We start from the raw sequence: 23,422 nt of genomic DNA, 5'->3' as shown, positions 1-23,422 counted from the left end.
GGAACCCTTCACAATGACATAGTAACACAGGCACGTAAGGAGAAAGGCAGCATATGATGGACATTTATGAAAGCACAAAATGCCCACCCAGGCTGAAAAGGATCTTACAGATTATCTCATGTAATATCTCATTTCCAAAATATGAAAACTGAAGCCTTGCTGGGATACGTACTTTGGCTAAGGATTCACGACTGGTCAGTTACCTGTAAGAACTGGGATGCAATCACTTTACTACTAGGTAAAAATCATCAAATCCTAAAATGCTGGTCTAGGGGAGCCTCCTAAAGCCCAGAATGAAGACTAGAAACCAAGTGACTTACGTGCTATTCTATTCAGCAGGTAGCAAACTCTAAAAACAGTAGAGGCTGAAGGATGAGAAATAACCCAGAAACAATAATAAATGTGTCAGAAGTTGTGAGAGAAAACTGGGGGCGTGGGAGGATAGCCTTCACCTTCCCCAAAGGCTGATGACAAAAGCACAGAATGGGAGAGATCCAGCCAAACAGCATAGATAAAAAACAAAAACAAAAAAAACAGTCTGTTGTCTGCACACTTAATGAGGCAAGAACAGTTGATGTCCTTTTTGGAGGCACTAGGAAAAGAGCTACAAGAGAAGGATAAACCAATTCTGCTCCGTGACAGTATGTCTGGGCCCCGTGAGAGGTCAATAAACCCACATTTCAACAAGGACACTACCAATTACTGTGTGTCCAAGGGGTCAACCAGGAAGGGCAGGGCCTGGTAACCAGGACAAATAAGGAACAGGTAAAGGAGATCAGCTGGGGGCGGGGAATCCGAGGTAAAGAGTTACAGCAAGGCAGATTCCACCTGACACTGGAAGGCAGAGGATTTAGTCGTGAAGACCTGTTCCACACTCAACCCGTCCTTAACTGAACTTGCTGGCCAAACCTGTTTCTCTTCCTTGTTTCCTGGCTTGCTCTTTCACCCAACTGCTCACCGTTAGGAAACATGGCAACCATCCAACTCTCCTCCTTAATCAAGCCGCAGATTCAATCACCACAATCTATTGATTTTACCTCTTGAATTTTCTCCTACTTTTTTTACTATTATCCAAATTGCCACGGCTCTGATCCAAGATAGTATCTTGAGCCTGCACTGGTCTCCCCCCACCTACTCCTGGCCCCTTTCAATCAGCTAATCTCACCCCCATGTCTAATCCTATTACCACCTCATTTAACTTTAAACCCTCTGAGGGCTCTCTACTGTACTTCACATCTCCAGCACTGGGACCCTTCAGTCTTAGGGCCTTTGAACGGACTGGTTTCTCAGCCTCCACTGCTCCTTACTGCACACCCACTGCTGGCATTTAGTAAATGCAGATACTCCTCCTTCAGGGCTTAGCCCACATCTCTTCTTCAAGGAAGCTTTTCCTTACTCCTCAACTGCTAGGTGGGGTCTTCAAATGCTCCACAGTGTGGCCTTTAACCCACCCATGAAAACAACTATAGGCAATTAGCTATTTAACGTCAGTCTTGCCTCTTGCTGGTTAGTAACTTCCACCAGTGTGGTATTTCTGCAGGTTACCAGCATAGATCCCAGTGCCTAAAACACAGGTATGCCCCATAACTATCTGCTCACAAATACAGCAGTGGAGCAATGAACATGGGAAAATAAGAACTCCTACAAAGCACATCCAAAGGAAACTGGGAAAACAACAAGAAAGTCCGGTAAGTCCCATATCACCAATGCAAGCAGGAAATAACCAGAAACTTAGGTAACTGGGTGGCTGGAAATAGGACTAAAGCCTGGTGAAGATGAGTCGACTCCAAAGACTGAAGCACAAATATGTTTTGGAGGAGAATACAAGTCTTGACAGGCTGGCCGCCTCTTTAACTTTGATTACTTTAAAACTGTAAACAGACATCCCTGCTGTGCAGTCTGGGCCCTTGAACCTAAATAACCTTGCTTGCTTGCTGTACGAAGATAACTCAGCTCAAGAGATTGCATCATACCTTAGATTTATTGAGCAACGTGCTACCATCTGTGCTTTGCTTCTTTTTAGTTAGCTTCAAAGCATAAGTAGACCTATCTGATCTTAGCAACAGAGGCCAAAGGAGTTGCACTAAGATTTCAAAAGAGGCTTTTGTGCTGCGGGAGATGGGGAGGAGGAAAGATAAAACAGCCCCCTTTCCAAGAGAAATCTGAACCTAACACTTCCTAACAGAAAACAATCATGTAGGTTTATTGCTCAAAGCTAGTGTATCTGAATCCCAAAAATTAACACAACTTTCATCTGGACTTCTGGACTCCCTATACACCACTCAGGGTAAGAAAAATACATGAGACAGGTAGATGCAGCATCACATTAAAACTTTTGGAAACTCAAAGTATTAAAAAGATGATGATACCTCTATTCCACCCTACTTCTGCATCCCTCCCATCCAAGTCTTAATTAAAAACAGACACAATACTGAATTGTAAAAGGTCTGATTTTCCCATGTGACTACTTGGAATTTTTACAAAGTATCAAGTTCTTTCAAAAGTTCCTTCTCTCTGGTTTGCTGGTACCTTAAGCATAGGCCTGCTGGATGATGCCAGGATGGATGGATGGATGGATGGATGGACGGACTAGGGTGAGCTACGGGATGCTGGGTGAGGCCCATACCTGCTCTTGGCTTCAGTTTCTCCATCTATAAAATGAAAAGCTTAGTCTAATGTTTTCTGGGATCTATTCCAGTCCTTTTTCCTCAAAGCATAATTATCAATCATTTCTAGAAATGATTCTGACAATTTTGAAACCTAACTGGTTAGAATTGTAGGTCCGATTACAGGAAGACATAAAAAGGGTTATTACTGTATGACCAGAGAGACAGGGCCCACCCAAGTCCTGCTGGCTAGTATGACAGGTGCTCTTCAAGCTGACCTCTAATAGTCATGCATAAAAACAATGGCAAGAACGTTCAATTTTCTGTACTACTCCAAGCCAGCATTTCCTGTCCTGAACCATGCCGCAGAACACTAATCCTGTGAGCTGGTAATAGGTGTTCCTCCAAAAAAAAAAAAAAAAAAAAGAAAAGAAAAAAAGAAGGCTTTCTGTACAATGAGTGTGAGGTACAGAAAGTTAAACAAATTCAAACAGGCTTCTTTATGTAGGGCTTCTGAGAGCTGTTAGTAATAAGATCTGCCGGGTCCTGTGCTTGGACCTCATTACAGGTACTTCATTTGATCTTCACTTTCCAGGTCAGGAAACTAAGGCACAGAAAAGCTAAGAAACTTACATAAAATCATCCAACTCATAGGAGGTAGCGCTGGATTATCCTTGGTAGCCAAGGATTATCACCAAAGTAAGTTCTATCTTTTTTTTTTTTTTTTTAAAGATTTATTTATTTATGAGAGAGAGAGAGAGAGAGAGAGAGAGAGAGGCAGAGACACAGGAGGGAGAAGCAGGCTCCATGCTGGGAGCCCGACGTGGGACTCCATCCCGGGACTCCAGGATCACGCCCTGGGCCAAAGGCAGGCGCTAAACCACTGAGCCACCCAGGGATCCCCAGTTCTATCTTTTTTTTTTTTTTTAAAGACAGAAAGAGAGCAAGAGAGTGTGCATGCCTGGGGCAGTGTGTAGGGGTGGTGTGGAGAGACAGAGGCAAAGGGAGAGAGGAAATCCCAAACAGGCCCCACGCACAAGGCGGAACCCAACACAGGACTCAATCTCACAACCCTGAGATCATGACTTGAGCCAAAATCAAGAGTTGGATGCTGAACCAACTGAGCCACCCAAGTACCCCACCAAAGTAAGTTCTCTTAGTCAACCATATAGCCCTGGCTTCCATCAGCCTCCAACATGCTTACAGATACCATCAGTCTCCAAGAAGGTCTAAGGTATGCAATGAATCACAAAATTATTTGGCCATGGACCTCTTATTTTCTTTAGAGAAACCCTGCAAGTTGTGTTTTTTTTCTAAACCCCTCTTTCTACTAGTCAATAGAAAGCCACTTGATCTCTCAATGCAGAATTTACTACCAGGAAGCAGAAGTCAAAATATCAGAACTAGACACATAGATGGCCAATGGACATATGAAAAGATGTACATCATCACTCATCGTCAGGGAAATGCAAATCAAAACTGATGAGAGGCCCCTGGGTGGCTAAGTTGGTTAAGCATCTGCCTTCGGCTCAGGTCTTATCTTGGGGTCCTGCAATCAAGCCCTGCACAGGACTCCCCACTCAGCAGGGAGTCTGCTTCTCCCTTGTCCCTCTCTCTGCTCATGCTCTCTCTCTCAAATAAATAAATAAAATCTGAAACAAACACCACACCATGAGATATCACCTCATACCTGTCAAAATGGCTAAAATCAAAACGTAAGAAATAACAAGTGTTGGCATGGACATGGAGAAAAAGGAACCCTCTTGCACCGTCAGTGGGAATGCAAACTGGTGCAGCTACTGTAGAAAACAGTATGGAGATTCCTCAAAAAGTTAAAAAGAGAACTACCCTATAATCCAGTAACTGCACTACTAGGTATTTACCAAAAGAATACAAAACACTAATTCAAAGGGATATGCACACCAATGCTACTGCAGCATTATTAACAATAGTCACCATATGGAAGCAGCCTGAGTGTTCATCAATAGATGAATGGACAAAGATGTGGGGGGAGTGTGTGTGTATATGCATATATATGGAATATATATGGAATATTACTCAGCCATAAAAAAAAATCTTGTCGTTCATAACAGCACGGATGGAGTTAGGAGTATAATGCTAGGTGAAATAAGTCAGAGATATGTGATTTCACTCATGTGGAATTTAAGAAACAAATGAACAAAGAGGGAAAAAAAAACCAAGAGAAAGAGAGACAAACTAAGAAACAGACTTATAAGTCTGAAAGATCTCTTCATCCAAGCTCCTCATTTCCCTAAAAAGCATGTTTAATTTTTTGGGGGAGGGGGCAGCAAAGTTTATTGAGATAGTAAAAAGCTCCCAAAGAGGTAGGGGACCAAAGGGGGTTGCCCAGCATGTTCAATTCTGAAAGAGGAAGTGACACAGTAAGGGGGAGGGATTAGAACTCAGATCTTCTAGGCTGTAGTATAAAACTCTAATAATTGCTTCTCAAATATTTTTGTGTGTGATTTTCAGCTTTTAACTGTTTATAACTGATGTAGTAAATATTTCCTAGATATAACCTACTGACTCGTTTATCCAAATATTTAGTCTTGCTTTTACTACTAAACTGCAATAAAGAAATAAACGGGAACAAACTGTGAAAGGCGAAGGCTCAAGGAAACATTACCTGAGAATATCATAACTGGCAAAGTCCCACTGGTAGAGACCCAGTGCCGAACTACAGACGATGTACTTGCCATCAAAATGAAGCCTTGGCTGCAGGCAGATACTCCTATCCTCAGAGACTGACAATGTCTTTAAACACTTGCAGTTGATTTCTCTCCCAATTGGCCAAATCTACAGATAAAAGAAAATCAGAGATGATGACAAATCTTATCACCATAGAAAAGCTGGTCCTTAAACAATGTGGCTTATGTTTGTCAGAGCCAGATATAAAGTGAAGTAAATCAGAAAGACCACAGGTTTTATAGTTGACAGGCATGGGTTCAAGCTCTAACACTACATGATCTCGGGTAAAATATGTAACCTCTCTGAACCTCAGTTCCCACAATGAAGATGGCTACATGGAACGGTTTAAAAAATGCAATCGGAAAGTATATGAGTGCTCTGTAAAGTTTTTGCAAATTGGCTTATTATACAAGTAAATATGTTTTCATAGTTTAGATCTAAGAACCAAAGAGGGTATGAGGGGATCCCTGGGTGGCTCAGCGGTTTGGCACCTGCCTTCGGCCCACGGCGTGATCCTGGGGTCCCGGGATCAAGTCCTACATCGGGCTCCCGGTGTGAAGCCTGCTTCTCCCTCTGCCCGTGTCTCTGTTTCTCTCTCTCTCTGTATCTCTCATGAATAGATAAATAAAATCTAAATAGATAGATAGGGTATGAGATACAGGTCTTAAGATACATTTTTGTGGATCTTTCTTTCATTTACAAATCAGGGCTAGAAACTGACTCGTATGTAGAAATAACGAATAATTCTCTTCCCAAGGAGTTTAAGATGGCTTATACTATGGGCATTCTTGCTTCCCTTGAAATATTCCCCCTGTGTAACACCATTTTAATTTTCTTGTATTTGCCAGTTTTTCTTTGATGAGGCAAAGTAATGGAGAAGAAAACCTCACCTTGATCTCATATTTGTCTGCACTTAAGAGTATGTAGTCTCCAGGGCTGTGCAAAAGGGACTTGACTTTACACTTTTGCAAAACCACCTAGAAATATAAGCAATCCATGTTAAAATCCATATTATAGAAAGATCCTTTTGAAACTATTTCTAGGGCACCTGGGGAGCTCAGTGGTGGGGCATCTGTCTTTGGCTCATGTCATGACCCCAGGGTCCTGGGATCGAGTCCTGCATTGGGTTGCCTACAGGAAGTCTGCTTCTCCCTTTGCCTGTGTCTCTGCCTCTCTGTGTCTCTCATAAATAAATGAATAAAGCCTTAAAAAAAAAAAGCTATTTCTATATTGCTTTTTTAAATTAAAATATGAAGAAGAGCCTGAAGTGAGATGGTATGCTAGAAGACTTAAGCTGTAACTCTATGACATTAGCCTCTAGGTAGTACAACCAGAGTCTCTATATTGTCAGCAGGATCTGTCTCATGTTGGTAGCATTTAATTTCCACTTTTGTTTGAAAGCAAACATTAGGAATGATTTTAAAAACTGTAAAACATGACTTTATAGAAAATGTGAGGGACAGGAAAGAAAACAGCCCGTAGACCCAGACGCAGATACAACGATCTGCTTTCCTGAGCATGTTCATTATAAAGGAAAAAACACTGGACTTGGGACAAGAATCTGCCAAATATTGACTCTGCAACCTTATGATGATGATGATGATGTAATAAATAAAAGCACTTGGGATAGTCTATAAACATTTAGGGACTAGTTATTTTTGTAGTAAGTCTGCACAAAGTGAGAGGGAGGCCAGGCTCACTTCTTAGTCTGGGTTGCAGATTCAACTGAAACTGACAGACCTACGACACGTAGGTACGCCGCTGGCTCCTGTCCCATCATCTCATTCAGAATTCACAGGAACATTTAACAGATGCAACTCAGGCCCTGAAGAGAGGACTCGTCTAAGACATCACAGTCGGTGTCCTGGCCACAAGTCCAATGTTTTTAACACGTCAGATTTTCTTATGTAACTTTTCCATTTAAATATTCAAATGTGACCCCTACAGAGCTGTGGTAAAACATACCTGACATAAAATGCACTATTCAACCCTTTCAAGCGTACAGTTCAGTGTTCTTGTTCTTCTCACAAACTGCTGTCTTTGTAGGTCTGCCTATTCCAGAAAAGCATATTCACCTACCTGACCTAAAACCTGATTCCTCCTCCTTTGTTCCCCAGGAGTTGGTAACTTCAGGTGGCTTTCCCTTAAAGAGATATCCTTCAGGCATGCTCTGCTCTTTCCTCACTGCCACCTGGGTCCAAGCCACAGGTATCTTTTGCTTAGATTACTGCAAAAGCCTACCTGGCCTCCCTAGGTCCATTTGTGCCCAGCTCCAATCCATTTTCCAGCCGTTTTTTAAAAATATAAATCACACAGCTCCTTGCTCAGAACACTCAACTGCTTCCCACTACACATACGACCTCCAAAATCCTTAACACGGCCAAGGAAGGGCTACATATGGCCACCTGCCTCACACTGCCAACCACAGCGCAGCTCCACTGGCCTCGAGGCCATCAAATGTCCTAGGATCTCTCCCGCCCTAGGGCCTGGGCACATACTGCGCACTCTGAAACACTCCACTGCTCTTTACCCAGCTAGCTCCAGTTTCTTCTTCCTGTTCTGTCTCTTCTCAAGCAGCTCTCCCTGAAAGAATCAGACACCGTCTAGACTTTCTCACAGAACACTGCACTTTGCCTTCAGAGCACCTACCATCATTTGTACTTGTACGTTTACTTGTGAAATTACTGTTTAATATCTATTTCTCCCACAGAGCTAACATCTGGGTCAAGCCTGGGTCTGTTCTGCTCACGGCTGTATCTTCCACCCCGCACGCACAGAGAGGAAAAGAAAAGGGTTTCTGCCGGACACTCCCGTAAGTACTATCACATTCAGGTCTCAGAGCCACTTTTTGTTGAAAAATGACAAAACACCATAATATTCTTTTACAGATCCCATACGTTTTCCTTTGTCTCATTTCTTGCAATTATCATTTTTTTCAAGATAAAAATTGCTTTCCTGATTAAAAAAAGAAATATGCTTATTCTAAAGGGGAAAATGCACCTACAATTTCATAAGTAATAACCAACTTTACCATTTTGGTACATAAACACATTTATTCAGAAACTGCTATTATACTCCACAATGCAGTTTTTTGTCTATGACTTGCTTTATTTGCTCCCTCTACCCACCGAATATATTGTGGACATCTTTCCACATCCGTAAGTCATTCATTGTTAACTCTTTACCAAGTGTCTTTTAGGCCATCAGGCACTGTGGGTACACCTGTTGCATCTTACGGCTCCCCTACTACTTACAAGGCAGCACCTAGCATCGTCCACCCAACCCCCAGTTCCCTCACCCCTACAAAGCCTGATGTCAAGATTTCTTCTGGAGGTCTTCCTACCTTGGTGACCCATTCCGTGTGCCCGGTGAGTGTGTTCAGGCACGTCCCAGCAGATAAAGCCCATACTTTCACAGTGAAGTCTGCAGAGCCACTCACCAAGATATCCAGTTCATCATTGTAGTCAACGCTAAACACTAGTATATACAACATACACAAAGTTAAAACATGCTCCTGTGAGGGTCTTGTATAATAGAGTTCAATCACGTGCATTCTCCCTAACTGACCAACTGTATAATTTCTCAAAGGTATACTGTAAGAGTGGTGCTACTCAGCTAAAAATTTTATGATAAAAAATATATATCCATTTCAAAATTCTTGTTATTATTATAAGTATGGAACATCCCTAGAATAATATCATCTCTTGTACTTGTGCTAGCTTCAAAGTGAGAGGTAAAACTAGTGCTGGAGATCATGGCATTTCCACTCAGGCCTGCCTGCCTGACACTACACAAAACTAATCCAGCTCATGCAGGGAAAACATAACATGGGTGGCCCTACTCAGATTTGCACTGTTTTATCACAATGAGACAAAATGTCAAGAATACTACCCATAATCAAAAAAAGCCAGGGTAAGAGAAAAACAACTCACACAAGTATCTCAAAGGTCAGACTAAGCCATTCTCTCCAACTATCTGAATGTCTTCACGGGTGTACCTCTAGCACTTAACAGTACCTGAGCACAGCAAGTGCTCAAACATTTGTTTTTAGATGTTGCCAAACTCTAAAGGAACACTGGGGACCCAGGGATGAAGACACTGGGCTTTTCCTTAAGGAACTCAGTCTAAGTGAAGGGAGAAGGAGGAGTCCAAAAAAATTAAATGTTTACCTCTTGCTAGGGAAACACCAAGGAGAATGACTAACTCTGCCCAGGGGTATCAGGGAGGACTTCAGGGAAGATGCGATATTGGAGATGGGCCCTGAAGGATGAGTAGAGTTTATCAAGAAAAGAAAGAGCATATTGCAGGTAGAGGGAACAGCAAAGGCACGGAATTAGGAAAAGCCATAGCAATGTCCAGGGAACAGCAGGAGGAAAACTTTTTAGAGCAGAGCTCTTGAAGTTGGTCAGGTATAAAATCACCTAGAAGTCCAAGTACATCTTGACATGGAACAGTACACTCGATATGTAAGTACCATGCTAAATCATATACTTTCCAATATTAATGTCTATAACAAATAAGTGGTAACAAATATACTGAGGAAAAATGTGTAAGATGACAAACAAAATGGGGGAAAAATGGTTTTCAGCAGTAAAACATCTAGGTTCACTTCACAGTATTACTGAGGACCAGACACAATACAAGGAACTCAGGACCTAAGGGTGAACAAGACAGGCAGGATCCCTGTCCTCCTGGCATGCATACAGCCAGTGTGGTTATCACATTTATTTGTACAATGAGTGTTATGACAAAATACAGGTTATCGGGAAACCTATAGTAGAGGGGAATCCAAGATGGCTCATAAAACGTGATGCTTAAGATCACAGACTGTGACCCTCTGGGGCTGAGGCAGTGAGTAAATAGGGAAAAGGAAGAAGGGACCTGCTGCACAAGAGGCTCAATGTGATTTCTGTACAAGGCACCAAAATATAATGCAGCAGAGGTAGCAGCTCAGGTCACAAGGCTATATTCAAATATTCTGCATAGCAGAAAATTATTAGGAAATATTCAAGTATCTATTCCCTTTATCTCTAGGCACTGGTTTAATCAATTGTCAACCAAGCTCCAATTCAATCTAATATGTGTAGATCACACAATCTGAGCACTCCTGTCACTCCAAAGGATTTTCAGCCCTGATTCTACAAACAAAGTAGACTGCGTTTACAAGTGAAGGACTTGCTGAATTTGGAGGTATGGAATCTGGCAAAAGCAAAATGGACTGACTCTTCAACAGGGCATAAATGAAACAGGTAAGGAGAACTGCCCCCTCCCAGCATAAGGGTGTACAGAAGAGTTTTGAAATGCTCCAAGGGAAAGTGAAATTCAGGAAAAAATTCCAAATAGGAGTACCTTAAATAAAGGGATGAACTGCTGTGACTAAGAAAAAAGAGGGAGGGCAGCCCAGGTGGCTCAGCAGTTTAGTGCCGCCTTCGGCCCAGGGCGTGATCCCGGGGACCTGGGATGGAGTCCCTCATCAGGCTCCCTGCATGGAGCCTGCCTCTCCCTCTGCCTGTGTCTCTGCCTCTCTCTCTCTCTCTCTCTGTGTGTCTCTCAAGAATAAGTAAAATATTTATTTAAAAAAGAAAAAGAAAAAAGAAAAAAGAGGGAAAGGCAGGTTAAGTTAAAAAACAAGAATACAAAAAAGGAGTCACATTCTTGGCTCCTGGTTTTAAAGAATGCGATTAAAATAAATGCAGAAACCCTTGAAGAAGGGCAACCCACCCGCCCCTGTGTGCCCCCGGAAGTGCTGGGTCCTGGCTCCGGAACTCCATTCCCAGCAGGCCACAGTGTTGTCAAAGGAGCCTGTCACAAGCTTCTGCTCATCAAATTTCACTGCTGCACAAGTGTGGGTCTGGATGCCATACACGCACTGCCCTGTGCTCACATCCCACAGTTTTGCAGACAAGTCATCTGACCCTTCAAGAGAAAAACAGGGAGGTTAGTAAGAAAACAAACACTAAAGAAGGAAAGTCAATCCCTGAACCATGGTATTCTTCAAGGAGAACTCCATGGTCCCCTCATTCCCACTTCATAGCTGAGAAAAACAAAGCATGGACAGGTTTAACAGCACAGGGACTGAATGCAACCTTTCTGGTTTAGTCCCTTTCCCTTAACTTTGCAGGCTATAGAAGAGTACTAGATTAAAACATCCCTTGGTGCTTCCACTTGTAAAATTTCATAATCTTTGATTATCATGGGCTTTCTGATTTGAGCTTGAAATGATGGGTATTTACCTTTGACTGCACGTGTACATTTACCTGCCTATCCATGACCCACCAACCTTAAGCAAATAAACAATGCTTAATAGTAAAACTGTCTGCTGGAATGTATTCTACACTAAGTAAGGTAAGTCAAAGATAAGCCTCAGGTCTTGGATTAACTTCTCCAAAGGCTAATTGCTAATTCTTTGACCCGTTCCAAAATGTGAACCTCTAAGAAAACCATGGATAAATTACTCCCAGATACTGACAACACTCAACAATGAGTTTGTGAAGCCGCTTAAGATTCTGCAGAAAGGGATCCCTGGGTGGCGCAGCGATTTAGCGCCTGCCTTTGGCCCAGGGCAAGATCCTGGAGACCCGGGATCATATCCGCGTCCGGCTCCCGGTGCATGGAGCCTGCTTCTCCCTCTGCCTGTGTCTCTGGCTTTCTCTCTCTCTCTCTGTGACTATCATAAATTTAAAAAAAAAAAAAAAAAAATTCTGCAGAAAACGTGGGTTTTATTTCTGTGTCTGACAAAAATATTATACTGATTGTGCTGATAATTCAGGATTAGCTTTAATCATGTTTAAAAATCTAAAGATTAAATCAGTCATGCAACTTACCTTTATAATAAAGTATAATAAGAATTGATACAGATGTATAGAGAATACAAAAAATAAGTCACTATGACAAAGACACAGTATGCAGGAAAGCACCAAATGACCAGTTTGGGAAAAGATGAAATGACTGTATGAAGCTGGCCACAATTCTACCTTTAAGAGCTGGTGAAAAGCCATTGTTTCAGACAAATTAACTACCACTTACGAAAAGGGCAGAAGATGAATTTCAACCCGGACCAACACTAGAACACACAAATGAAGACTGTGTTTGTTGTCACTCTATTTAGAGACTCAGTTTCTTCTTGATAAAACAAGGGACGGGACTTGGTGGGTGATTCTCAATGGTCATATGAGACATCAGAATCATCTGGGGAATGGCACTGGGCTGGCTTGATAAAGCATGTGACTCTTGATCTTGGGGTTGTGAGTTCAAGCCCTATGTTAGGTGTAGAGATTATTTAAAATTAAATCTTTGGAAACAGCTCTGCCCAATAGAAACATAATACAAACTACAGAAGTAATTACATATATAACTGAAAATCGAAAATATAATTTACTATTTACTTTAAAAAGTAAAAAAAATTATTCTAATCTCATTAGCTCAATATATCAAAAATATCATAATTTCAACATGTCATTAATATAAAAAATTATTAATGAATTATTTTATATTCTAAGTCTTTAAAATCCATTGAGTATTTCCCATTTCACATCTCAGTTTGGACTAGTCACATCTCAAAGAGTTCAAAAGCCTTATGTTGCCTATGGCTACTATACTGGATGGTATGTCTAGATAATCTGAACTACACACTTAAAAGTAATTATTTAGGTGTTCTAGGAAGTGGCACAATTGGCTCTTCAATCTTGTGTGTACTTTACCACAATTTGATAAAAACAAAATAAAGGGAAATGATCCTAATTAAAGTGGTTTATATAGGAAAATATTGTTAAAAATAGTAAAAAAAAAAAAAAAAAAAAAAGATTCAGGTTTACACCCTAAAGAAACATCAGAAAACAATTAGGTTGATTTCAGTTCCATTCTATAGTGGTGCTAGTCTACTCTTCACTGCCAGCCTCCAGGGGCCATTAGTCTCCACTCCTGTTTAGCTTTATTTCAACTTTCCCCGTGGACTCCCGTTTGCTGCGCTGACTAGCAGCAGGTCATTAATGATGCAGCCCAGAGATGAAAGGGGACTAAATAAATGGAGACTATTTTTCACTATATGAAAGAAAAAACAAGACCTCTCAATTCAGGAAAGAGGATGAAAACAATACTTTGATATAAGTATTGACAAGGATGGGTATATAACAAAAAGGTAAGCAGGAAATAGAGTTACAACTTAAATGAAGTAAAGTATAGAATCAAGCGAAGTTTAAATAATTTAACTGGTAGAATCAGATCTCAGGTCTCAGCTGCCTCTCACAGGCATCTGACTCTGACGACCAAACGAACATTTGCCGCTCCCTCTTTGATACAGGCAATTTTCAATGTCTTTCTTGAAAGTCTTCATCATTCTGCGTCTTTACCTCTTACCCTCTAAGTACGCTCTTCAAGTACCCATCCTAAGCTCTATTCTTCTTCCTTTCCATCTCCTTGTAAAACTTCACTGTTCCAGCCATAGCTGTGGTGTGACTAACCCCTTAACCTTTTGCTGTAGCTCTGTGCTACTCCCCAAAGCTCAGATGTTACACTTCCAGACACCTGTGCTAACCTCCACTCATATCCAACTGCATTAAGTTCATCCCAAATTGAACTCCCTCTACCCTATAAAATTCATTCCTTCATTTCCTATTCTTGTTGCTAGTACGACTAACTTCTCAGGTGTATATATAGCTAGAAATCTCAGTCATTTTTGAAATCGATCCTTTCCTTGCCACATACTCAATCCACTGCCGAATCCTGTCAATTCCATTTCAATAGCTCCTCTTCCATTTAACTGCTCCTTTAAAAAATCTCTGCCCTTGCTGTCCTAAATCTTGATCTATTTACTTTTACCTAAACTGTAACAGCTTAATACTTTTAGAAACTCTGGATTTGTGTATGTCAGAGGGTCTCAAATAGAATTAGTATCATCTCCTGAAGGAACACTTTAGAAATTTGTAGGGGTGATTTCAATTGTCACAATAATCTGGGGACAAGAGGGCATTACTAGCCTCTACTGGGCAAGGCTAGAAACACCAGACATCCTGCAATGCTCGGGGTAGTGCACAGAAAGAACAGTCTCGTATCCTGCACGGCCTCTTAAAGAGTCTGCTCTATATCCCCAGTGAAGAGCTTATGCTTAGTTGTCTGAGCCTCGGGCCTATTTTACAAAGCATGGAGTTTATTCTAAATTTCCTGAGTGTGAGTACCAGGTAGATTGAGGGAAAATGTACTTTGCTCTGTTGGGGACTCTGCTAAGAGTTTTTCACCACTTGAGGTTCCATCACTGATGGTACAACATCTGGCATTTGTGTCTGATGTGTTCGTGACAACAGTACACACACAGGTGCCAACATCTGATTACACTTCTGTCTTCTGGCTCCGCTGTGCTTGAGTACATGTTCAATGTGTAGTATTTTAAGTTACTTTTTTTTTTTTTTAATGTTCTAAACATTTTTTTTTTTTAATTTTTATTTATGATAGTCAGAGAGAGAGAGAGGCAGAGACACAGGCAGAGGGAGAAGCAGGCTCCATGCACCGGGAGCCCGATGTGGGATTTGATCCCGGGTCTCCAGGATCGCGCCCTGGGCCAAAGGCAGGCGCCAAACCGCTGCGCCACCTAGGGATCCCCAAGTTACTATCTTTTTATTTCTCCTCTGATCAGAGTTTAGGTATTATATTGATTTTCTGAAATATTTGTATATGCAGGTAAGTTATTTCTATGGATTTTACTTCACAGTAAGAGAATATTGTAAAATATGTAATAAAAAGAGGACCTGAGTTTGACAGAAATAAGAAACACTGGTCTACTTGGAACCTGATCCTAGCCCTTTTGCTGCCCTTTCATTGTTTTTTTCTTTTGTTTTGTTTTGTTTTACGGTAGTTTTCTCTATTAAGGCTCAGTTAATCGTTTTTTTCTTACTGCTTACAGAAAACTGTCCAAACTCACACTCCCAATATGTAAGGTTTTTATAATACACCTCAAGCCAATTCTTCAGCTTATATTCTAAGAATTTCTTGGGACACCTGGGTGGCTCTGGTTGAGCATCTGCCTTTGGCTCAGGGTGTGATCCTGCATCAGGCTCCCCATGGGGAGCCTGCTTCTCCCTCTGCCTCCCTCTGTATCTCTCATGAATAAATAAATAAAATCTTAAAAAAAAAAAAAAAGAAGATTCTAAGACTCTCTTCTAATAGGGTCTCTACTTATATCCTGAGTTCAGCTAAATTGAATTTTCTTTACTTTCCTATGTGCTCCACGTTTAGCCCTTTTTTCCACAACTTTGCTAATGATGACCTTCCTACTGGAAAGCGCTTATTCTCATCTCTCGAAAATCTACCCATTCTCCAAGATTCAACCATAAACACTGCTCAATTTTTGCTAATGGAGGCACCTCTTGTATAGATATTATTTTCTTACTCAACTATAAGCCAAGGTCACAATATGATACCTTGCAGACTGAATATGACCCAACCACAATATTTTAAAAATGCAAATAATACTTAAAAATCAGCACACTAAAAAAATAAAAATAAGAAATCAGAATATTGCAAAAAAATCTAGATTTGGGACTTCTCTTAACATAAGATCTGAGCTTAAATCCCACATGACAATAATTCACTACAGTGGAGCAGCAGCTATACTCTCCAGAAAGGAAGGTGTTCTGGGCAAGTGTTGACTACATGGAGACTTTTACTGAATCAGGTTACCTTCCTGATACCAATGTGTACATTCTCTGAGCAGAGAACTTTTCTAATTTATCCATGTATGCACTCACATTGTCTTTCACAGAAGTCATTTTATAAACACCTACTGAATGGCACAGAGCAGAACAAGTTCTTCTCTTACCATGTCAGAATTAAGAAGGATAACTACCTAATTCACTATACTATGTTAATTTTTAGCATCAGGCATCAATCTTTTTGGTAATATTATTTTATTGCTTGTTCAACGGCCTAAAGATGTCACTGTAAGCTTATTGCCAAATTCAGAATTTCGTAATTCAACCATAGAGAAAACACAAGCTCTTCAGTAAGAGCAAGAAACAAATACATGAATACTTTTGTAGCAAATACTTCTCTCATTGGTTACAGTCACAGGGATGCTGCTACTAGGAAAATTAAACTAATGCTTTGGATTATTTTCAGTAGATAGAGCATGGTTTTCAATATGCAAACCTGATGAATTTAATCAGAACAAAACATACAAAATATAGACCCACGTAGAGAATAACCTTAAAATGCAGAGTTGGGTTCGCAGTTATTGCAGATATTAACTTTCCACGCAGTTAAAGAATTCAGTGTATGTGTCCCATTCACTTCTACTCCAAGTAACTAAAGTTGTACAGCATTTCAAAAGTCAAGTTTAGGGGGAATCCCTGGGTGGCTCGGCGGTTTAGAGCCTGCCTTCGGCCCAGGGCATGACCCCGGGGTCCCGGGATCGAGTCCCGCATCGGGCTCCCTGAGTGGAGCCTGCTTCTCCCTCTGTCTACATCTCTGCCTCTCTCTCTGAGTGTCTCATGAATAAATAAATAAAATCTTAAAAAAAAAAAAAAAAAACTAAGTTTAATGAGAATTTTTTTAAAAAAAGCTCAATGTGGTTCTGAAAATAAGTCAACTGCCAGTATTTACCTAAGTGCAAATGAGCACAAATCTCAAAGGTAATACTTTATCTTAGTCTTTAAAAATTACCTGCCATTGATCCTAAGACAAAAAGGACACAGAAAAGCCATCGCCCCAACTGGGAAAGTACTTTAAACTATAAAAGGATGATGACGCTGTTCCAATAATCTGGCCTATAGGACAGGGACTAATGTAAGCATAGAGTAACTTTAGGATGATAAACAAAACCATGAAATGGCTTAAATTTAATGTTTATTTCATAAAATTGGCAACGTGTCTGGTATTTCAGAGACTATATGACCACATGAGAAAAAATACATATCCTTGAGAAATCATTCTTCTCAAAAATATTAAAATTGAGTCTGTCAGAGCTCTGAAGGAGAAGCAGGTTATTTAAAACTTGCTGTGGCCATGGCACCAAATCAATCTCTCTGAAAAGGACAGTAAGAGGTGCTTTAAAATCATTCATATTTCTGGATTTGTGATTCTACTTTGAGGATTCTAAGTAAATAATTTAGGAGAAAAAATGCGAACCAAAATATTCATCAAAACAAAAAAACAATATGCATTAACATTGAATTGGGTAAATAATGATATATTTATACAAAGCAATAATATACGCTATTAAAAAAGGCAACTATGTATTTTAGGTAATACTCAAACGTTTATTAGAAATTTTCTTGGGGGCATCTGGTGGCACGGCTGGTTAAGCATCTGACTCTTGGTTTTCGGCTTAGGTTGTGGTCTCAGGGTTGTGAGATCAAACCCTGTGTCGGGCTCCACGCTCAGCATAGACTCTGCTTCAGATTCTCCCTCTCCCTTAACCCCTCCCGCTTGTGCTTCCCCTCTCTCATAAATAAATATTAAAAAAAAAAAAAAAGAAATTATCTTGAAGAAAGAACACCAAGTATCCCTAAATATTATACAGAGTGAAAGTGAATAGGCATTGGGATCATTGATTAGAACTGCCTGGAACCATTCTAGATGTTGCCTAAGAACTACTTACAGTGCCTTTCAAAATGTATTGCCCAAAATGTGCACTAATTAAATGCAGAAACATATACCTATTATAATTAGAAGATACGATTATTATGTTTGTTATATAGCTACTTAATTGCTTAGGGTTAAGATATGTCTTTGTTTCTATCCCCAATGTCTACTAATTCCTCTTAGAACCACAGGAATTTACAGCAAGAGAAAAATACTTCTCTTCCCATATTTTATAGACAAGGAAACAAACACAGAAAGGTTAAGTAATTTTTCCAAGATGATCTAACTACTTGCTAGGTCTAGACACCAATTTTTCCACTGGTTTTTCTCAAAAAACACTACTGATAGAAAAAAATTTTAACCAACATGAAGAACTGTACATTGAGGGGGAAAAACACTGAAAAAAATAGTCACAGCTTTCTGATTTACATCACATTTAGAAGAATACCTGGAGCTTTCTTCTCATAAAGTTTTATAAAAATGATTTATTTTCTAGAGGGAAAGAGAATAAAGAGAGGTAAAACCACCCAGGAAGGGCGGGGGGTGGGTGTGGGGGGGCGGAATGCCCCTATAGATACCTCATATAATTAATACTCCTCAAGCCTAAGGAGTGGTTTGTCCTATTTCTAAGGTTATACCCTATGAAATGCAAAACAAGAGAACAGTTCCAGGGTCTCTTACCTGTACAGAGAAGTCCATCTTTATAGTAAAGTGCATACACTCTGGCACTGTGTCCAATTAATGATGAGGTCTCAAAGGCTTCATGGTCCTCCAGTTGCTTCATTCTCAAAATAGCCTTCAAATAAACCTTCTTCCAGTGCAAAGCGTCCTGAACAGAATCATCTATCTGCCAGCCCAAATTTTTACACGCAGTCTGCCACACCTCTGTACAGGCACTTATCACCTTATTCCACTGTTTAGAGACGAGGCAGCAAGTGAGTAAAGTCTGAGGATCGAGCCATTTTAACAAATAAAAACTGAGCTCCAGGGGAAGGAGTTTGAGGAAGTCCCGCTTGAGGAGAGTCTCCAGGTTATTGGAGAGATGCCTGAGCTGGACTGCCCCACTCAGACTAATCAGGTGATCCAGAGTTTCATTTTTCTGCAAGTCCGTCAGAGAAAGAAATGTAACAGAAATGTTATCAAGCCATGTCTCAAAGTCCTTTCTCTCCATAAGGTTATGGAAAAATTTACCTGTGGCACATCAAAATATTGTATTAGTTCTGCTCAAAAAGACTGTTCAAGCAAGACTGCTAACAAATGAAAATTAGTGTAAAAAACTCGGTATTACAACTTTACAGTTAATACACTGCATTTGAAAATCTTCCATGCACACAAAGGAATATACATTTGAGAAAACATACTTTAATAAATCGTGACCTCTGAAACAAGCCAGTGAGACTTATGTACGGGTATGTGACTTGCTCCTTTTGAAGTCTAGCACATGCTAACATGCATCTTCACAGTAAAAGATTCACAAAATATCCATTCATTATAAAATACTTTATTACACATAATATACTTCTCCCCACCCCACCCCATCAAAACCATCATAACACTATTTCCTTAATACATTCTATTTGGGTACTAAAATCACAAAAATAAGCACCAGCAGGGAACAACCAGAAGGCAAGTCTCCTGAGCAGTTAACTGGAAACATTAGTTATCATGCCAGGCACAGCCTGACCTGTTACCAAAATCACAAAACCGGGTACAGGCTTTTCAATAGATGTTCAGGCAAAAACGGTTTGGGGAAGAAAAATAACCAGATGTAATAAGTTATATGGCTCAGGTATTCTGGTTCTTCTACTTCTTTTATGGCACTGCCTGTTAGAACATGAATCACCAAACGCCTTACGTGGCCTTACATAGTTTTTATAAGCTTCATGTGAGCTGGTGACAACTCTTAGCCATGTGCCATAGAGAGCAGTAAAGGCCAAGGAAGCCTGCGCAAATAAGTCAATTTAGTAATCCTGATGCTTCCAAAAAAACCAGGTAGCATCATCTGCACTTTTGCAGAGGAGGATGTTAAAAGAGCAGGTAAGTGATTTGCCTCTAGTCAACAGAGCGATTAAAGTAGCACCCGAAGGGCCTGGAGGTCAGGAGGTCAGTGCTCTCACCCTTAGTACTCTTCCAACCGCACCAACCTGTCTCTCTAACGAGAGCCATAACCAGGAGAATCACAGCCTGGGCATAAAAATCTGAAGGCACTGTGACTACCTGATTATACCATCTTCTCCTTTAGGAGAATGACAAATTGCTCCCGGACCAAATGGAACAACAACAAAAAAACCTTACAAATATACAGCATTACATACGGTGTCAAGGTGTCAACCCACTTTTAACAGGAGGGACTAATGAAAACAAAACAAAACAAAACAAAACAAAACCCCAAATCAGTAAAAAACATCTTTCCCAAGGTTGGTTATATGTTGATAGATGTTAGTGCTAGATGATCAGTACACGGGGGATTTTTTTTATTCTCTTTATTATCATATGTTTAAACATTTCCATAATTAAAAAAAAAACTTTCCTTCTAACCACTTAATTTCCCACAGACTCTCATACTAATTGAAAAAAAAAAAAATCCAACTTAATGTGGAAGAGGAAAATAAATTCCTTCCCATATATGTCACCTAGACCAGGTCTACAACAAAAGCCAGATCTCATTTTCCAACTTTGTTCATGTAAGATCAGTTAAAATCATTTTCATTAATTTCCCAATATCAAATTTGGCAGGAATGTCATCAGATATAAAACAGTAAAAGCAACCAAATCTTCCAATTATATCATCTGATAGTTTTGGTTCTGGAACAGCGAATGGACTTTAAAATAATCCTCTGGAATCCTCAGGGCTTGGGCTAGGCAGCATTTATTAGCTTAAGGATTTACACAACAGCCAAAAAATAATCAGTTCACCAAAAGTTTTATCAACAACACGAGCTAACAAGCCTCCTCCTTCTGAATCCAAGTGACACTCTATCTGTAACATTTCTGGAAATTTTTTACTTTAAAAAAATCATGCACAGCAAAAGGCAAAGCAATCCTTTTCTGTGGACATTCACAAAATGTCTCAATGGCTAATTAATACTGGCCAATTAAAAACATACACCCAAACATCTGCCCAAGAATCAATGCTTTTTGCATTGAAAAACCATGGAGGAGGGGAGCCCTCCTCTCTCACAACCTACACACACACAAGTACCCACACATCCACCACTGAATGCTCTGTAGGCTAAATTACTATTTAAATTACTACAAGGCAAATTTATAATATCCACGAAAACATTATCAGGTTCCCGCCACTGACAAAAACTAAGAAATATCCTACAGATTGTCAAATTGATGTACTCGTGACACTGGGAAGATGATGGGACACACTTTCCAATGAGCACCTTTAAAATGGCAGAGCACCTCGCAGCCGTTTCTGAGGTTCATATATTCTCTTAACCCCTGGTAACTTTCCCCCCACTCTGTGCTATTAAAAAACACCAGTTTTTACTTTTCTTAAAAAAAAAAAAAATCAAGGGACTTTGGAGGGAACTTTCTTAAGGTCACAGGTCTAAAGTGACCCCTTTGTCGAGTTCTGGCAGCCCCAGGGATTTCAATTCCACCGGAGCTTTCCAGAGATGTAAGAGCTGCGCCCAGAATGGACTGAGATTCCCAGGGCTGGGACAGTCGAGGGCACAGGCAGAAGTGAGGTAAATGAAGATGCTCCGGAGTCAGTCGAATCTTTTAACAGATTCAGCCACTTTCTGTGGGACCCTGGGCATCTCTGACCAATTCCTTTTTTTAAATTTTTTTTACTTAAGACTTTTAATTTATTCATTCATGAGCGACAGAGAGAGACACAGGGAGAAGCAGGCTCCACGCAGGGAGCCCGACGTGGGACTCCATCCCGGGACGGGCCCCGGAGGCAGCCGCTCCACCTCCGAGCCCCGGGGCTCACCACTGAGCGGGCGTCCCCGGGACCAGCTTGTGAACCTCAGTTCCGTGTGTGAAATGGAAGCGACCCCTCACTTTGAGAGTCGTGGAAATCGGCAATTCGAGGACATCCTCGTCTACGGCAACTCCAGCGGCATCTCTGCGCTTCATCGCTAGGCGGCCTGCCTGGGGGGCTGGGGCCACCCTAAGGCCGGGGCAGGCGGGGCCACTGACGTCCCGTCCAGCCCTACGATCCTTACCGTGGAGCTTCCCTTAAAACGGCTTAAAACACGTGGAAGAAGAACCGAAGGGCCCACGCTCACTCGGGTTTGATTTCACGAGTGAGGGCAGTGACGGACGTGGGGCCCGAACGTCCTCCGCCGGGATCGGCCTCCGCGAGGCTCCGAAGGGGGCGGGGAGAGGCCCGGTCCCGACACCCACCGCCGGGGGCTCCGGGGCCTGCAGCGCCGCACAGACAGGACCGCACCGGCGGCCGGGCCCGAGTCAACAGAGCGGGAGCCTGCGGCGGGAGGCGGAGCGAGCGCCCCGGGACCCGCAGGCGCGGCCGCGGCCCCGAAGCAGGACCCCCCCCCCCCCCCGGCTCGTCAGACGCGGGCGCGCGGGGGAAGGTGGCGCGCGCGTGTCCCTCGGCTCCGCGGCCCGGCCCGGGTACGCAGGGGCGCCGGGCGGGAGCCCCTCGGGTCGGCGTCGGGGCACGCGGGCGCCCGTGTCTCCCGCGCGTTCGCGAGGCGGCGGCGGCGGCCCCCGGTGCGCCCGAGGCCCGGGAGCGCACGGCTCGTTCTCGGGCCGCCCGCAGCCCCCCGCGCGGCGCCTGCAGCTCGTCGGGTAGGAGCCGCCCGCCCGCCCGCCCCGGGCCCCGCGCAGTCGCGGGCCGCGCAGCACTGACCTGAGCGAGCGCCCCGGGGCCCGGGACCTCGCGCCGGGCTCACAGCGACGACGCGCGCTCGGGCCGCCGGAGCCTCGCAGCGGCCGGGTCCGCTCCGCAGCCATGGCGCCTGCAGGGAGAGACACACAACGGCCGGCGGCGCGGCGGGTCAGCGGCGGCGCGGGCGCCCGACAGCCCTCCGCGGCCCGGCCCGGCCCCGCCTCGCACACGGACCTGGACCAGCGGCCGCCGCTCGGGTCTGCAGCCTCACGGGGGAGCGGCTTCCGGCGCCGCCTGCGTCATCTCCGCGCGTCCCTCCGCCCGGGCGCCCGGCGGACGCGGCCGCACTTCCGGCGGGGGGGGCGGGGGGGAGCATGGAGCATGCGCAGTGCGGCGGGGACCACCGGCGGCGGCGGCGCGGGCCTCCTGCTCCGCCCGACCTGCCCGCGGAGGGGGCCGGGCGCCGGGGCGTCGGTCCTCGCGGGGCAGCCGGGCGCGCACACGCCTCCGCGCGGGGGGGACGGGAGGAAGGCGGGGGGGAGGGGGGGCGGCCTCTCCCGCCCTGGGCTGCTTCCCTCTGCGCGCGGGAACCTCGGTACCTGCCCCGTGACCCTGCTGGGCCTGTGTGTGCGGGCACCGGCATCGGCCCGCACCCCCCTCCCTCCTCCGTCCCTCTGTCCCTCCTCCGTCCCTCCTCCCTCCTTCCCTCCTCCCTCCCTCCTCCCTC

General features: G+C 43.0%; 1 protein-coding gene across 4 annotated transcripts in view; it reads right to left on the bottom strand.

Moving 5' to 3' along the window:
• Positions 1–23,057, bottom strand: part of FBXW2 (F-box and WD repeat domain containing 2) — a 28,151-nt gene extending 5,094 nt beyond the window's left edge. The window contains exons 1-7 of one of the 4 annotated variants that reach the window (XM_072727506.1): positions 22,930–23,057; positions 22,717–22,825; positions 18,570–19,079; positions 11,037–11,231; positions 8,659–8,792; positions 6,206–6,292; positions 5,254–5,423 (exon numbers count right to left, since the gene is read on the bottom strand). In XM_072727506.1, the coding sequence (XP_072583607.1) occupies positions 5,254–5,423; positions 6,206–6,292; positions 8,659–8,792; positions 11,037–11,231; positions 18,570–19,059 (1,076 nt within the window). In that variant the 5' untranslated portion in view covers positions 19,060–19,079; positions 22,717–22,825; positions 22,930–23,057. Of the gene's footprint in view, positions 1–5,253; positions 5,424–6,205; positions 6,293–8,658; positions 8,793–11,036; positions 11,232–18,569; positions 19,080–22,716; positions 22,851–22,929 lie in introns of those variants that run through there. The other 3 variants (XM_072727508.1, XM_072727509.1, XM_072727507.1) reach the window with 3 other exon arrangements.
• Between the last annotated feature and the right edge of the window lie 365 nt (positions 23,058–23,422).

This window comes from Vulpes vulpes, chromosome 12, assembly GCF_048418805.1.
Source record: "Vulpes vulpes isolate BD-2025 chromosome 12, VulVul3, whole genome shotgun sequence".
Taxonomy (NCBI): domain Eukaryota; kingdom Metazoa; phylum Chordata; class Mammalia; order Carnivora; family Canidae; genus Vulpes; species Vulpes vulpes.
This window is presented reverse-complemented; position numbering and strand designations above follow the sequence as displayed.